Below are 18,389 nucleotides of genomic sequence, written 5' to 3'. Positions count from 1 at the left end.
TCACGTAATTTACGTCTCTGTGATGATTGGTTGATATCAGAAGGGAGGCTAGCCTCCCTTACGAGGTTTCTTTTCTCAACACTCCTCAGCGCTGAAAGTGAACACTCAATGGTGATTGGCTAATTTTTTTTTACCAACGGAGGCACGAGAGCTAACCTCTCCCCCGGCCTCCCCCTACCCTTCTATATCACCTTGCGGTTGTAATTACACCAGCAGATTCGGCACATTCGCGATAGAAAAGTGGAGCTTTCACGTTATGGTATTACAACTGTGAAATTACAAACAAAAAAATACACATTCTGAGACATACAGCACTTTTTTAAAACTAAATTTCAATATCGTGATAATACCGCATTCTGTGATAAAAGCATTAGCAATTAATCGCAACATGAAAAATTGATACCGGCATATCCCTACAGTCATATAACCCCAAAAAAAAGTGTCATAAATCAGCACAAGGCAAATAACTTGCTTGCTTTAACAAACTTCACTTGCTTCAAGGCACTTTCCATGAATAAGGTTCAAATTAGGAGCTCACACTCTTACAAGATCACTGAAGGATGTGTATAACCTTCATAAAAAAAATAGTTCATAACCTTCATAAAATGTTGATTATCAACCTGATTAAATTAAAAACTAAATATTAAATGAATGTTTCATTTTCTATTTATTTTATATGAGGTAGGGCTGGGCGATAAATAGATAACGATAATTATTGCGCAATATAAATTTCCTCGATAAACTATAACAAGAGGTCGATACATTTGATTATCATGATCTAAATGTATGCTACTATGGAAGACCAGCGGTTAATTAAAAAAAAAACTCAAACAGTCAGAATAATTACATTTCACCATATAAAAATGAGGTTCCTACAATACTCTACAGATATTACTGATTTTGATAATGAACATAAATCTACATCTGCATCCTACCTTAAGCTACTATTAAATGTGTATTTCTAAGAGACAAAAATGTTTTATATTATTATTAATATTATCAGGCAACGCAAACCTGTTTCTTGATTTGAAACAATATTACTTATTAGAATGTGCAGAACTAAGAAATTATTTTTTTCTATTAAGATATTTATTTTGTTAAGGAAAAATGACTGGGAAAGTGTAAAGAATTCAAAAACGTGAAGTGTTTGTTGGGTTCTGACCATAAGGAATAGTTTAAAACCACAATTAATTGTCTGGTTTTTACAACTTTCACACTGGAGCAAAAATCTGCCTTTAAACTTGAAAGAAATAAAAATTTGACATTTATCGTGATAATTATCGATATTGACTGATATGAAAAACATTATCGTGATCATTTTTTGGCCATATCGCCCAGCCCTAATATGAGGTCTGCAATTTTTGCAACCCTTTCATTAAAATTTGTGACATACATGCATACAGACATTTATTTTCAAGCAACTAAAACTAACAATCAAATTTAAAAAGACAAGCTTATAAAACTATAAAATGGGTAATAGGATTGTAAACGTGGGCATAAGCTGCCACTCAGAGGGTGCTAGTTTACGAACCAAATGTTGGTCCGAAAAAGGTAATCATGTCATCTTAAAATAAAATGGTTGAATTAGTAAGCACGATGAATAGTGTCAACAGAAGATTGTTTTGTGCAGAAATTGAGAAAATGGAATTAGATTATATAGATCTCATGCTCCAAATTATGCAAATTTCTGGGTTTCACAATTATATTTTTTGTGCGTAAAGTGTCTTAAAAATCAGCTTTTTGGCAGCTATTATTAGTGTGAAATTCACTCATTTCTGTTCACTCTCTGAGACATATTCAGATTTCAATGGCTTGAAAATTTAGGATTTTTACCTCTCATTTAGTCAAGGATTTGCCAACATAACCTTTGAGTTTGTTGGGGGGGTCTGGAAAGGGCTGTTCTGAGGCGGATCTGGATTCTACATTTCACACATACCTGAGGTTCTGTGTGCAGATGAATGTGTGTTCCTCTGTGCTCTGATAAAGACCTCTTCGCCACCCTGCGGTGCCTGAAGTGATAATAATCTCCAAATACCTGAGGGGAAAAACACAAGGCTACATTTAGCTCACCACATCCTACAGATTTCTTTAAAAAAAGAGAGAAAGGCTGGTAAGTAAAACATTTCAACTTTGTGTGCGTGTGTGTGTGTGCATATTACACAAACATGCACCTACTCATACCATTTCTTTTCCTTCAGTTTTTATTTTTATTTTTTATATTAATTATGAATTCATTTCTATGTTTGCTCACAATTTGCTAGTCTATGCTGTAACAACATTTAAATTAAAGCAAATGAGACTCCATTGGAGATCATGGTTACGGAGCCCAGCTGTGGACCCAGGCATGACCTTAAAGATACAGATGGAAAAAATATTGACAGAAAGAGAAACACAGACAGCTGTGCATGTCCAACAGCCTCAAGTACACGTAACACTGAAGGAGTCAATCTCCTGTCAACCAACTGCACAATCACACATGACAAGATCACCCAGAGGACCAGAGGCACCGATTTCTCTCTTCGGTTGATGAAAGCTAAATGTCTGGAGTGAGCTAGAGTTCATGCGGTCACGCTATAGATTCAGACTATAGAAAGGCAAAGATCTAGCAGACATCAAAACAGCTGTAGAGCAAGACACATGCTCATTCACAAGACCAGAAACATTAATTTTACCAACAGGTTTAAAGAAGCCTTCAGTTAATTAACCAGCAGTAAAATAAATACAGACCAACCCAAAGCTGAACTACATTTTTAAGCTTTAAATTCAAAGGTACAAAACACATTTTTCACAAGGCTCACTGTAACAAAGCCATTCTTTTTTCGAAGAGTGGTAACATGTAATAGGAACCCCTGTCGGGAAAGATCGAGGACAACAGCTCTACATTTATTCTTCCATGACGTCCTCAGTATACAGGCCGGATTACAGCATGTTGATGCAAATATCTCCACCCAAACAAAGCCAGTGAGGCAATAAGCCCTTCACAAACAAATTTGACAACGGGCGACCCTGTAAATACCATAATAAACACTAAAAGCTTCAAACACAGAAGGTTAAAAATAAAAACCTTAAAGCAAAGATCCAAAGAGATGGCAGACTGAAGAAGAGATGATACATTTATTGAACTGCTAGCGAGAGACTGGCAAGTTTCGCGGTTAACGCGAGAACAATAATGACAGAAATCACACAAGAATCGATCGTAAGGAGAGATAGCAAAAGAGGGATGGGTAATAAACCCATTCAGAGCTCTGAGAGCTATGTTAGTCACAAAGGGAAATAGACTGAGGATGGGTATGGGTGTATTGTGTAAGATAAGAGAGCCCTAAAAAGATGAGCATCAATCTCAGACAGGCCTGAATCCAGCGGATCCAGGGCACAAGGGAGCGCAGATGGAGATATGCAGGCCTTGTCATATCAGACCACCATCAGACAACCATCTCAACTGCCTGGAAACATGCGAGAGGAAAGGCATATGGAGAAGAAGAAAAAACTTATATCTACACTAAAACTTATCCACATCTGAAAATTATATCAGTGCTGGTTAAACAGTTGGCATGCCTTTGCAAAATATGTTCCTTATGTCTGGAAGCAACCTACACATCCCAACTCTACTCTTCAGAGCAGAATACATCAGAATAAATATTTGTAATTAACTTTAATTACCAAAAACATAACAGTTAGTTGTGCCCCACCATTCGCATGCAACCCTGCATGATTTGCTTTTTTAAAAGACTTAACACGAATGGGCCACAGATTGGTGTCCCATTACTTTTAAAGCAATAGAGGCACATGTTTTGTAGTGAGCACTAACAGACAAATTATTATTTAACTAAATTATTCCAACATGAAAATCAGCTAGTTTTGAACACATCAAGCAGCTTACAAAAGGTTTTTGTAAGAAAAATTATAAAGCTATAAAAATCAGTTTGTGTGAAATTTATTTAATTTTCAAAATTAACTAAAAATCAATATTTACTGACTGAAAGCTTAATTTAAGTGAAATCTGCAATCCAGCTAGTTATTACTTTTATAACCTTTAGGGTTTAATTTTTATTTTTTAATAAATTAAAAAATAAAATATAAAATCACATTTATTTTATTATAAACTTCAAGGATTTAATTCATGATTAATTGTAATTTTTTATCATCAAATAAAATAAGATAAAAATTAAATAAGATAAAACAACAAAATAAGAAATATAAGTTAAAACAAAGAAATAAAATTAAATAAGAGGAAAAGGAAAACAAGAAAAATAGAACATGATTAAACAACTGAAAATTAAATAAGATCAAATAAAAAAATAACAATTTTATTGAGAATTGTCTTTTTTTTTTTTCATTGACTGCTTATGAGAAACAGGCTATCCAAGCTTGAGATCTAGCAACTATGATCAAAGACTATGACCTGTAATTAAAAGGAATGTTGTAAATCTTGTATTTAAGATATTTACATGAGCATTAGCCAAGACGCTGAGGTAATGCTAGCATGCAATAACCACATAATAATGGCATGTAAAGAGCATTAACTTGACATAAGAATCTGACCTCAGTGTCTGACCCATCGTTTAGAGGTTTGACCAGATGGCAAGGCACTGACCAGCAGTTTCCCACACAAATTAGAGCCATTATCTAAAATTAGCCTCCACCTTGCATCGCCTTCCAACTACCATTAACTTTCCTTGCTATCTTCTCTTTAATGGAGGCAAGCACACGTTCAGTAGTTGAAACTTTAACTATAGAAGGTACAATAATACAATGGAAACGGCAAGTTGTAGATAAGCTAGAGCTGGTAAAGGAAACACAGATGTTTACTGTGGGAAATGTGCTAGCAATGGGCAGGCTAAATATGTGATCATTTCAAGAGCAATTACAAATCAAGGGAACAATCCATCTGACTAACTGAGCAAATGGAGCAATTAGTCTCTAAAACTGAAATCAGTCTCTATGGATGTGCATCACTGTCATGCATCCATCCAATTTATCCATAAAGACTTAATACAATCAGCCAGACCAATTCACCAGCCGCTATCCGGATATTTTTCTGTCAGCTTCCAAAATCTATAGTGACAGCATTGACAAAGGATGAGAATAAACATGAAGAAATACTAATACAAAAACAGGGTTTCTACAGGTTTTATGATGGTAAATTGAAGACTTTTAAGACCATTTTAGACCAAGTCAAGAAAGTTTAAGTACCAAATTGAAGGCAACACAATATGTCAATATCTTCTCTAAATCTAAGGGTGCTTTCACACCTGGCCTGTTGTTTCGGAACCTGGCGCGTTTCCCCCCTTAGCTCGGTTCGTTTGGGCATATGTGAACACGGCAATCGCGCCCGGATCCGCGCAAAAACAATCGGTCCAAGATCGCCTGAACGAGGTGGTTTCAGCTCGATTGAAAACGAACTCTGGAGCGGTTCGGTTGTAGTGAGAAAGCAATCCGATCTAACGGACCAACGAACCAGGCTATATCACAATGTATAATGGGTAATTACGTAAGTTCCGTGAAAAGCATTAACTTTGTTGTTTTGCTAATACTTCAAAATGAACCTGTGAATGTCTGTGGGTGAGCACGTCTTCACCATTCTAAGTAAAAAAGCGCACTTTTTCATTTTATAATGCCATCTTATTGCTCTTCTTCCTAGTAGGTACAGTTTAAAAATGTTTTCCCGATGAACCCTGGACTCCTGCTCAAAATGATAAATTAATATAAGGACAGCTACAAAAAAAAAAAAAAAAAAAAAAAAAAAACCCATTTAGCTTTTAAAAGAACCTGGCGCGTTTCCCCCCTTAGCTCGGTTCGTTTGGGCATATGTGAACACGGCAATCGCGCCCGGATCCGCGCAAAAACAATCGGTCCAAGATCGCCTGAACGAGGTGGTTTCAGCTCGATTGAAAACGAACTCTGGAGCAGTTCGGTTGTAGTGAGAAAGCAATCCGATCCAACGGACCAACGAACCAGGCTATATCACAATTTATGAAGGGTAATTACTTAAGTTCCGTGAAAAGCATTTGCTTTGTTGTTTTGCTAATACCTCAAAATGAAACAGTGAATGCCTGTGGGTGAGCACGTCTTTGCCATTCAAAAATTAAAGCGCACTTTTTTGTTTTATAATGCGGTCTTATTGCTCTTCTTTGTAGTAGGTGCATTTTAAAAATGTTTTGCCAATCAATCCTGGACTCCTGCTCAAAATGATAAATTATTATTAACGACAGCTACAAAAAACAACAACAATAAGCCCGCAAAGCTGTTGTCCTTCCATCCTGACAGATGACAGCTGTGACAGCTAAGTGGAATCCCGGAAAATAAAACGTGGAACTTTGACCAATGAGAGGACAGTTTACTCGCGCGTGACTTGTATTAACAAATTTGGTCCTTTAGAAACTTTGCCGTTTGAAAGCGAGCCGCACCAAGAATAAAAAGCAACATTGAAATAATTTTAATCTCTGTTTCGGAACAAAGCAATCGATCTACAGGTGTGAAAGCACCCTAAATGTCTAGGGAAAAGACAATGAGCAGCACACTTCAAAATTTTAAAACACAGTTTCTAAACAATCTCTATTACTTTTTAACTCATTTAACAAAAATAAATACCTCTGCTCCCAACCACCAGAATATGAAAATAACTTTTATTGTGCCTTCTGATCACACAGCAAAAAAGTGATGTTCCTAAGTATCCTAGTTCCTAGTGCAAATGTCTAAAGATTCTTAAATTAAGATACATTTAGTTGAGAAGCAAAATGACATAAGATAAGAAGTCTTGTTTTCTGAGTAGTGACTTTATGACTAAAAAACAAGAATCACAAGTAAATGCAGCTTGATTTAAAGCTGCAGTCCATAACTTTTTTGGTTAAAAATGATCCGAAATATGTGCTTCTGATTACAGATAGCCTGGGATTACAAAGATTTGTATTTTAAAGACAGCCAGTTCGAAGGGAGCATAATTTGCTTTTTAGGTTAAAATAATTTCTTAGTATGAAATTCGAATGGTATGACAATTAGATTAGACTGCAGAAATTGAAATCTACTCGCTTATACACACTATATTCACATAGTCATGTAATGCTGATGTTGTTAACATTAACAATTTGAGAATAAAGTATAACAATAATAATGATTTGCATGGTTTGAAGTGATATGAGCTAACCGATCTTTAGATTAAATCACCATATAGCGTGATTTATTGTAATGCTTTTTTCGTCAGTTGGACAGAACAAACATGGCAGATGTGTTGTTTACTTGTTCAGATGGCAATATACGGTGAAAATTCTTATTTGGGTCATATTCCAAGACGTAGGCTAGAATCTGTGATTGCGAAGTACAGTAAATATCCACACCGGTGCGGTGACTGACTGCCACACACACATACTCCTCAAAACATTAGATTCATACGCGCTGGAGCCATGCCAGAGTACAACCCACGCAAGGAAGATAATGCCGCAGACAGCTGCAATTGCAGGTTTTCAAACAGAGATGGCGACAAAGAGGCAAAACTTACGGACTGCAGCTTTAAGAATGTTTAGATATTTGCATTGTAAAACAAGACAAAAATACTGAGGAGGATAATACTTTTTTGCAGTGCATGCAACATTTAATGCCCTCTGATTTAAGGGCTTTTTAAAGCATTAATTTGTGGAAAGGCAAATTAAGACTTTTTAAGACCTGCAGAAACACTGAAAAATATCACACTGTAATATATTCTAGTTGTAAATAGTATATGCAGCAACTGTTATAATATAACTGACATTATAAAAACAATCATCATAACACTTCAGAAAGCATACACATTAAGTCTAGTAGACTAGTACAAATCAAGCACCACTCATGAAAAAGCTTATCTACACTCATCACTTAATTTTTAATGTAAAGCAGTCAAATCAAACACTAGTTAAGAATTTTTTTAAGTTAAGAATGAAACGGTTAAAGCATTTCATGACGAGTTGATTTCTATGAGAATCAACAATGAAAGGGAGCGCTGTGAAAACAGTTTAATGGCATAATTTATCTTGTAATGAGTCTGACCTTAAGATACGCCAGCAACCACTTACAAACTAAACAAGGACAAGGGCAAGTGTGAGAGCATGAATATGGAGAAGACTAAAGTGAGATGTTTCAAAGAAACACGATGACACCATTGACAGCAACAAAAAAAATTTTATACCCCATTTACAGCTTTTGGTTAGAAAAAGTGCTTGTCCAAGTTTATAGAAAGTCTAAAGATACAACCACACCCCGTGTCAGTGGTGCTCACTGGAGCCGAAGCAGCGGCCCGAAACCACACTGGAAAACAACAGATAACTAGCAGTTTCCCTTAATACCAGAAGGCCAAATCTGAAGCAAAAAATTGTGGAAAGCAGCAATGCTCAACCAAAGCATTTAATGAAGGTTGTGCCAATACAATTTTACAAAAGTGCATTTATTTTATATATATTGAGTAAAAAAATAAAAGATAAAAAAAAAACACAAACAGGTGGCATAAATATACAAAAATACAAAAGATAGTCAAACCCTCCAGAAATCACATTTAGACAACTTAATAAGAGTACATGCTTACTGTCTAATATGTTACATATTAAACATTTCATCAAAATTTATTTTTAAATGTAAAATGTAATTTATTCCTGTGATCAAAGCTGAATTTTCAGCATCATTACTCCAGTCTTCAATGTCACATGATCCTTCAGAAATCATTCTAATATGGCGATCTGTTGCTGAAGAAACATTTCTTCCCATTATCAATCTTAAAAACAGTTGTGCTGCTTCATATTTTTATGGAAACAGTGAAGCATTTTTTCCAGTTCTGATGAATAGAAAGTTCAAAAGAACAACATTTATTTTAAATATAATTTTTTTCATCATCATTATAAATGTTTTTACTGTCACTTTTGATCAATTTAAAACGTCCTTGCTGAATAAACCTAATCATTTTTTCTAGAAATCTTACCGACCACAAACCTTTGAGCAGCAGTGTTTTAATAATATATATACCAAATCTATCCTCAAACAACTACACAATTGTGGTCTCTTCTTATTGACTTTTTAAACACACTCATTTCGATATCTGCCATTTCTCCCATTCCTTCATACCAGTAGGTCTTCATTTCTTATCATCACTCATAATGTTCTCTTTTCCGCTTTCTCTAACTTATTTTGAGTCTCATTCCTGCTCTGTCTATTCTCAGCCGGGGATTGATGAATCACCACAGCCATCAATCAGCATTGCAGCCTGTGCTCTGAGTCCACCAACCTTCCAAACAACATTTAGAAGAAATTAGACCGCACAAATAGTCCAATAGTCCCAGCAGATCCCGGTCCAGGTGTACGTGAACATGGTACATTAAGGACGCGCTTCTACCATCCAGGTGCAGCAAGCATGGGTTGAGCCATGAATCAAGATACTCCAGTGAAGAGCATCTCCCAGTCCACACATCGTCGTAAGATTATCATCATTTTTCTTTCTGCTGAGGTCATCTGCAAGTTTTATTCAGATTTATGAAGACAGCCAAAAGACGAGGTTCCAGCTGCACAGTACCTTCCCTAGAGATGGACTAAGAAGAAAACTCCCACAGCTGCCAAAAGAAAAAAATTATAATATCTAAACCTGTGAAGGAAGCATTTAGGGGAAGATGTGGGTTGCCTGAGTCTATGGAATGCATTGGCGCAAAAAAGGCTAGTAAAGAGCAACTTTTTGGAAACCGGTCCGAGATTTGATTTGAACGTTGTTCCCACAGTGGATAATTTAAAGCTACTGTGCAATTTAGAAGGACTTAAGCTTCTTCTATAATTTTTAAGTTGTATAAGAGGTGAAGCAAAAGCATGAATATTTTGGAAAACTTATCTGCAAGACCCATCATAATCCATTAAACCCAATCAATGCGAAACCCAATCCACAGAAAGCAAAACATTTCGACTTTTGGAAACCAATGCATGCAGGTTAGTAGCTGGTTAATCAATTACGCCTGAAAAACAAACTCGAGCTCTCCAAACATAACAGGTCTCCTTCAGCTCATGTATTAAAGAGAAATTTTGGGAAAAAATGTCCTGCGGGGAAAAAAAGATAGAGAGGGCATTGACAGAAGATGAGGAGCAAAAAAAATAAATATTCATACCTGGCTACCCATGGTTACTATAGAAACAGCCCATGGTAGGCAATGAATTTGACATCTCAAGTTTAGTAACGACAAAAACAGACAGAGCAATAACCTTTCCAGAGAAGTAATATCCATGTTGCACTGTCAAGTGAGCTGACATCACATTTTCCATGCTTTAGCAACTGCTTTCATGTCTACCGTGGCATAATATTCAAGATGAGCCGTACTCACTGAATTAATTAAATGTTCAAATAAATTGCATTGCATTCCCATGGTGATTTCCTACGGTGAATGTACTCATCAAAAAAAAAAGAATGAAATGACTGATTGGTCAGAAAAGAAATAAATAAATGTTTTAAGTTTGTGACATAATGCAATGCAATGCATGGAACAACAAATTAGCACGTACACCAAAGAATTTCCCTGTGTTTAACAATGAGACGTGATGCCCCGCGGTAGCTAATGTGCTAACCACAACCCTGCTGACGAAGTGAAAAGATTTGCACAGAAAAGAAAAACACTTTTACATGCGTGAAGGACGAGTACCTGAAAAGGCTTAACGTCAAACCTGGCCTCATTACAGAACCACATAATGACGCCACTGAAGACGTCAACGCAACAGTATCCAACCGCTTTACGTCACTAAACTTGGAGTAAATCCATTTCAGTTTCTCTTCAATCTCACCTTTATACATGTTTGTTTAGATACTGTTTATTGTTATTAAAAATTATTTCAATTTTGGGTTTGGGTTGACTTCGTTCTAAGACTAAAACAACAGTAGGTGAAGTCTAATTGAGAAGAGAGCCTTGATGAAAACGAGACGAACCAGTGCTGTAGGGCAAAAAAGGATCCTTGTGTCAGCAAATAAAAACCTAAACTTTGTTCCTTACTAAACAGAAAAAGTACCAGAGCAAATAAATTTTATGTTCTGGGATCTTGAAGGAATAATTCACCCAGAAATGAAAACTGTGTGATGATTCACTCACCCTCATGTAGTTTCAAACCCATATGACGTTCCCTTTAGTGGAACACCAAAAGCAATAACTTCTGACAATTTTTTTTACTTTAGAGACAGAGCAGGATTTTGCTGAAGTATATCCAGGCTACTTTTTTCAATACAGTGAAAGTGAAAGGGGACTGGAGCTGTCAATCAACAAAATGACAAAAAAGCACTATTAAAGTGTGATAAAAAATAGCTCATACAGTGTGCTGTGCACAATATTTAAAGCTTTCTTAAGACATGGTTTTGTGATTTGTGTTGCTGGCAGCTCCTGTCTTCATTTACTTATATTATAAGAGTAGACAGAATATTCTTCAAAATTCACCCTTGCGTTTCTGGAAAGAAAGAAACAGAAAATTTGGGTTTGAAACAACATGTAAGTGTCTAAAAGTGCATTGGTGTGAACCATTCCCTTAAATGTCACTAAGATTTTGAGTGGACTACACCCATAACAGGAAGTAGCAAGTTTAATTTGTGGTCTCTGAAAAGTTCCCATTGAACAGCCAAGAACAGTAAAGCATATATTTATATTTGAAGAAAAGCAAATCATCACAGATTTGCATGCATCACCTGCAATATAAAGAAAGCATTTCAAAAACCATATCAAATAATGAGAAAAATGGCATAATTGCTCATGAAAAAAAAGAAAAGAAAACTTGATACTTCCTATCCTGACTGAGGTACTGAAGCTCCCCTTTATGAAGTGTTAAAAATGCAATAATGGCTTTTAATTAAAATCCCATTAGGCAAACAAGACTGCTTTTCTTTTTTTCATGTGAGACGCCAACAATACTAAGCCACTGAAAGTCACAATTCCCTCATGGAAAGTGCTCTCAAAATTATGTTTTAGTTGTGCAGTGTTGTCAAGCAGACAGTTTTGCCCATTTTATTGTCTGCTTTCATGGGTCCAATTGAAAATAGTCCAATCACTAGATATGAATGTAATACCACACCTCTCTTTAACAATCTGGCTAACATTGACTTGGTTAGTACTAGGGCTGTCGCGATTCGTCGATTTTATTCGACTATTCGATTTTGAAAAATCCTCGACTTCATTTTGCTCGCGTCGCAAAATACCGGAAGTGGCGCATTTTACAGACGAGAATCCATAAAACATATTTAGACTGTTTCCCAAGGCTGCATGATATATTAAACCCATATAAAAATCATAATTAAGCATAATTGTGAATTCACAAATGCTACGATTTAATTAAATAATTATATGCGATGCAGTTTTTATAAATCTACGCAAACTCAGGAGAATACATTGCGGTTTCAAATAAAAGCTCAAACCCTCACTCTGAGTTTACACGTTTTGATGTCCACATATTCTTTTAATTACAGTGGCTATAGCATTTCTGTCCTAAAGAAATGGCCAAATATTAAAGATTAAGTTGACATTTGAATTAAATTTAAATTGAATTTAATTCATTAAATTGAATTAAAAGGCGCTTGGTTAATATTAAACAAGTATTAGATCGCACAGCAATGTGTAAAAATAATCATCAGGCCGTTGGCTCCCTCTGCAGGCCTTTGTTGTAATGCGTAATGTACAGTAGCTCTATTGTTTATAATACATTATGTATTTTAACAGTTTTGTTCAATAAAACCATATGATTTCTTGCTTTTGATACTTTATTTGATCTAATTATTATTGCCTCATTGCTATTATATATGTATTTTAAGTCATTTTAAAGGCTATTGTTCACTTACATCTATTTTTATTACCACAAAAACATTTATTATAATTATAGGGCACTATGAAATCCGTTTTATTTCCAAATTTAGTTTTTTCCATTTTCATTTTTTTATACTCTGTTTTAATGGTTAAATAAAATTGTATTAATCAAAAAGACAGTCTAATTACTTGAGTTATACAGTTTTATCTTTACCAAATTCTGTTTTCCATTATTTTCTGGATTCCATTTTAATGGTTCCATTAAATTTTAATAAATCAAAAGCATTTCCAATTAATTGATTTTATTTATAAAAAATAAATAAAAAATTCAGAAATACTGCACATTTACATTTTTCTCCTAAATAAATTCTGGTATATAACATTTCTGGTAAATACTCCTTTAAAAAGTGTTTTTTGATTATAATTTTATTATTAGTAGACTAGAACACGTGGATATGTTGTCATTCTTACACTATAATACTGAACTTTGATTTCAGTGATTTGGATTATGAGATGGACACTTGCTTCTTGCACTCTATGTTGCACTTAACTTTTGCTTTAAAAAAAGGATTTCATAGAAATTTGGATTTCATTTGGTTTAATAAAATACAGTTTAATAAAATATTCTTAAGACAATTTTTTTTTTTTGTGGGAAATTAATTGTTTAGATTAATCGACAAATTAGTCGATAGATTAATCGGAATAAAAATAGTCGTTAGTGGCAGCCCTAGTTAGTACTAACTTTAAATTTAGCTTGTCTTTGTTGTGAGAAAACGCTGTCTTATAGCACTTAAGTTTGTTGTAATGGAAGCGGCCATATATTGCCATTCATAAACATTTATGCACAGACCTTTCCATTTCATGCCACAGCACAGAACAAACCATTTCCAGGATAGGTCTTAAAAATAAATGGCATATGCAGTAACTTCTGAGGCATTAAAATTGCTTGGCATCTATAAACTCAATCTCCATTTTAGGTTTGGTCAAAGGAGCCCCACATAATGCTTCCTCGCCGTCAGCAAGACTTTTAGGGGAGCGCTGTTAAAAAAGGCCTGTGCAGGGAAACTGTAGGGGTACTGGGATGCTATCCATCAGACCATGAGCGAGAACGGAGTGGTAAAGTCAGCAACTAAACTGTTTTTCAAAGCTCTAGATAAGCACCTTTTTTCCGAAAGTTACTACGGTTGATGGAAAAACAGAAATGGAGCGAGCGGGAGCAGTGGAAAGTTAATCTTTATTTTCAAAGGAGCCAGAGAAGCTGGTGCAGATGGATCGTGGGCCACACCATTAACCAGCGCCGTGTGTCAGCAAGTCAACAAGTTGCAGTATGGGCCATCGCTGACCTCCAGGCTTAAACGCTGTAGGGGGAAAAACTGTTCACCAAAGCAGCACCACCCTGCTCCAGTGGAGAAGAGAGTTTAGGAGAAGTCTTTCTGAAAGAGCTGTGAACCATACATACTCTTTCTCTTTGCAAGTTCCTGAGAACCGATGCTGCATCTCCGCACCAAAACCGTCTCGCAGACAGCGCTCAATTAGTTTATCCAAGCCTACTAAAACACAAAAACATTATCTGAGGTTTTGGAGGGTCGTTTTAAATTGCAGTCTGCTGCATATTTAAGGAAATGCACACATGGTTCTCATTTGCGTCGATGGAGGCCGAAAGAATGCCTGAAGTATGGACTTTCAAAGAGATTTCAACATAAGCTCCGAACATTAAATCAAAGCGAGAAGCAGGACCAGGTTACGCAAGCAAAGTCATACATTCAACACATCTTAAAACCAGTTTGACTTGCCCTGTAATACAAATTGTGTCTTTTGTCTCCCAAAACCAAACATTAGACTGTCAAATGGTGATTAAAAGAACATCTAAAGCAATTGCACTTGTGCAAAACAAAAGGGGCGTGATATACTTTATTTATTTATTTTTTTTTAAGAGGACGATTTTACACAAGAGACTTCTCGGTTGATACATCTGGAATGGGATTTTGTAAAGGGCCGGGTCAAAGGTGAATTAATTTGCACAGAAATGCAGAATTGGTTTTCCCTTCTGGGCTCTGGCACAATTACAGGAAGTCGGGAGAATATGATTGCTCAGGTGTTCAAAGGGGGAAACACATCATTTAATCTCAGACGTCTATGGCCGAGTAACATCAAAAGACATGTGAAAGAGTAGCCTGAAATATACTGCAGTCTGTTTAGAGACTTTACTTGAGCTATGAGATTGACTGAAGACATTCCATCACAGATAAAGTGAAAACAGTTACATAACTGCAAGCAGTAATAAACCACTAAAGTAACACTTTGATGATATTATCCATATACTCATTGAGGGGAAAAAAAGCACCAAAATACTTGTGCATCTTAGCTGACACCAAAATTAAGACATTTTTAAGAAATGTTATACCAGTCAAAAGTTTGGGGTCGGTAATACTTTGAAATGTTTTTGAAATAAGTCTCTTATTGTCACCAAGGCTGCGTTTATTTAATCAAAAATACAGTAAAAACACTAATATTGTAAAATATTATTACAATTGAAAATAACTTTCATATTTTAATATATTTTTAATTTTTATTTATTCCAGTGATGCAAATCTGAATTTTCAGCAGGCATTACTGCAGGTTTCAGTGTCACATGTTCCTTTAGAAATCAAGAAACATTTCTTATTATTATGAATGTTGAAAACTGTTGTGCTGCTTAATAGTTTTGTGGAAATCATTGTTTATTTTAAGAATTATTTGATGAACATTAAAATAAAGCATTTCTTTGAAACAGAAAACTTTTGTAATATTATAAATGTCTTTACCGTCACTTTTGATCAATTTAATGGCTCCCTTTGCTGTAGTATCATTTTCCGTCTAAAAAAATCTGGTTCCAAACTTTTGAACTGTAGTGTAAAAAGTTAGCAAAGTCTTCAAGACAGTGGCCCGAACAGGTCTGAACACCCCTGACCTAGACAGTATTTTAAGGCATCATAGGTGTGCGCTCATCATAAAGTCTGTTAAATGCTACCTTCTGAGAAACCAAATTGTAGTGTTTGAAAAGGAGATACAATTATGTCCGAAATCCCAGAGAAGGCAATCCCAGAATGCACTGAGACAAGTTCAATGAATGCCTACATTGCTACAACATGACTGACATGGTTTTCCTTCATTTGAAGTGCCCTGCGAAGGTGTATTTGAGATGCTACCTATGAAGAACATTTCAAATCAGTCACACCAATTCAGTTTCAATGCTGCCTTGGAATGGCATCTGTAAACTGATCACTAGAGTTTGGAACAGGGCTTACTTCTATTTCTATGACTATTTCTGTGGCAGCATTGGAAAGACCTGAAAAAAAGACAGATTTTCCCTTGTAAAAACACATTACTGTATCCTCTGAGCCGTGAGCCAGCTGAAAGATCCTGGGATCAATCTATTCCCTACAAGAGACTAGACTTGGTATATGCCAATAAATGTCAGGGGATTTCTTTATGGATGTCAAAATCGGTCATTGATTTAGGACACCATAGTGACATCTAAAACTTACATACCTACATCGAAACGAGATGCAGGACAGAGGATACAGCATGGCTGGAGAACATTAATGCAATGCAGATCTACTGAAGAAACATGAAAGGGAGGGAAAAGGCAAAAAAAGGCAAAGCTGCGGCTGAAGTATGATAACTTGTGTTTTGGGATGGCTGGGTACCTATAAATGATCCATATGAAATCACTGGCAATATAATGACCCCAGTTTCCAAATTTTAAATAGTTTTTCTGATTCTGTCAGTCACGGTTTAATCTTGCCATGTTATTTTAATTATATTATGGTCAGAATGTCTGCAAACATCACCCTTACTGAAAAATACAAGTAACTCTTTCATACCCCATACTAAACATGGCAAATTACAGTAAAGATTAGTGCCATGCTCTTTTGGCATTTAAAACAGCACTCATGAAAAATGCTGATGTGACATTGACTACTTCATATGCTTGTTACATAAAGCAGGAAGGTAATTTTCATAGATTTAAAGAGTGTCAGAACATGAGCGGTTATTAAAATTCTTACAGATACTGATAAGGTGATAGGCTAGTTAATTTCATGTTACAGTTGATAGCCGATGAATGGTCAATATTAAAATATTTTTTTAAATTGAGATTTTTCTAAAAATATAAAAACACTAAAAGCTATAAATCAATGTGTCAACTGTGGTGCTTAAATGAACTCAAACATCACAAAATCATAATGTACAGCAGTGGTCTTTACTATTTTTTTCATGGGAGCCGCACTGATAGGGCAAAGTCAATCGGAGAGCCACTTTTATCGTGAAGTATCAAAAGTTACATCCAGTCATAAATAGCATGTCTTTTTATCAATCTGTCATATGCAATGCAATGCAATGCAATACAAAAGGGGCTATCATTCTTTATCATTTACCAGTCAAATTTGTAACTGAGATGATATTATTTAAAAAAAAGCAGGATTACCTTAATGCTGGAAAGACCTTAAGTTATTTTATTTTTTTATACTAGCCCATCATGTATCTAACCATCCAAGTGCACATTCGGCATTAAGACCTGTTAAGATTAAAACTGGCAACTCCGCAGTGTGTCAGTGTCAAGGATGTAGGAAAGAGCAAGTGTAAATATATTTTCTAGTCTACATTTCCATCTTGTAATGCCGCTGTTTTAGGTTTTTTTTTTTTTTTATATAAATTATTTGTAATAGAGCAGACACTGTCTGACCGTGTCTACGCTGGACGCGACAGCTGTCGTGCCGCGCCCTGCTGCGCTAAAAGTCTGTCTACACTTGACAAAGCGACCGTTGCAAATCATTTGAACGTAGTGTCAGTACAGTTCGTCATAAATAGAACGAGGCATCAGTTTACTGATGGGGGTCGTGTCGCATTGCTTGGCGCCGCATCCAGTGTAGACAACATCACTGGGTTCTATTGTCTTTGCTGTAATTGCAGTGCAATGATTTGGCTCATACAAAGCATGCCTTTTTCACCCAATCCTGCATCTATCATTCCTTGTAGCGCTTATGTCTGCACTCTGCTAACATTGCTTTTCAATTCATAATCAAAAGAAATTAAACTCAGTCTACCAAGATGCCTGATGGTGCTTTTTTCAAGGTTTTAAAAAATTATAATATAGATAATTATATATAATAATATTATACATATAAATATATATATATATATATATATATACACACACACACACAAAACATGGTGCAAAAGTTAACAAGATACGTAGAGGATATTTGTCGCATAACTATCTTTAGGAACATTAAATATTATAAAAAGCAGAACTCTCCTCAACCAAAATGGTCAGTGGAGCCTTTTATAGAGGAACAAATTATACCCAAACACACTACTATTCAATACTGTGTAGGCCTTGTTTTGACATGTCAGTCATCACTTGGTTTTTCAGCACACAGGGAGGAGAATGACAAAGGGAAAAAAAACCCACTGGAGTATGTGACGTTAAACCACAACAGACTAGTGTCTGCAAAGGCCAGACCGTCAGATGTTAGGACCACTCGCTGAATAATAAGTCTCTCTCACGCACTTGATTATGTATGCTCAAACCACAATATGACTCAAAAAAAAAAAAAAAAAAGGAGGGAGTAAAAAAAG

General features: G+C 35.6%; 1 protein-coding gene across 1 annotated transcript in view; it reads right to left on the bottom strand.

The window, feature by feature from the left end:
• furina (furin (paired basic amino acid cleaving enzyme) a) overlaps positions 1–18,389 on the bottom strand; it is a 96,491-nt gene that overhangs the window by 53,926 nt on the left and 24,176 nt on the right. Inside the window, exon 2 of the mRNA XM_016452244.1 lies at positions 1,937–2,035. Coding sequence (XP_016307730.1) covers positions 1,937–2,035 — 99 coding nt within the window. The remainder of the gene's footprint in view (positions 1–1,936; positions 2,036–18,389) is intronic.

Source organism: Sinocyclocheilus anshuiensis, unplaced genomic scaffold (assembly GCF_001515605.1).
Source record: "Sinocyclocheilus anshuiensis isolate Anshui unplaced genomic scaffold, SAMN03320099.WGS_v1.1 scaffold579, whole genome shotgun sequence".
Lineage (NCBI taxonomy): Eukaryota > Metazoa > Chordata > Actinopteri > Cypriniformes > Cyprinidae > Sinocyclocheilus > Sinocyclocheilus anshuiensis.
This window is presented reverse-complemented; position numbering and strand designations above follow the sequence as displayed.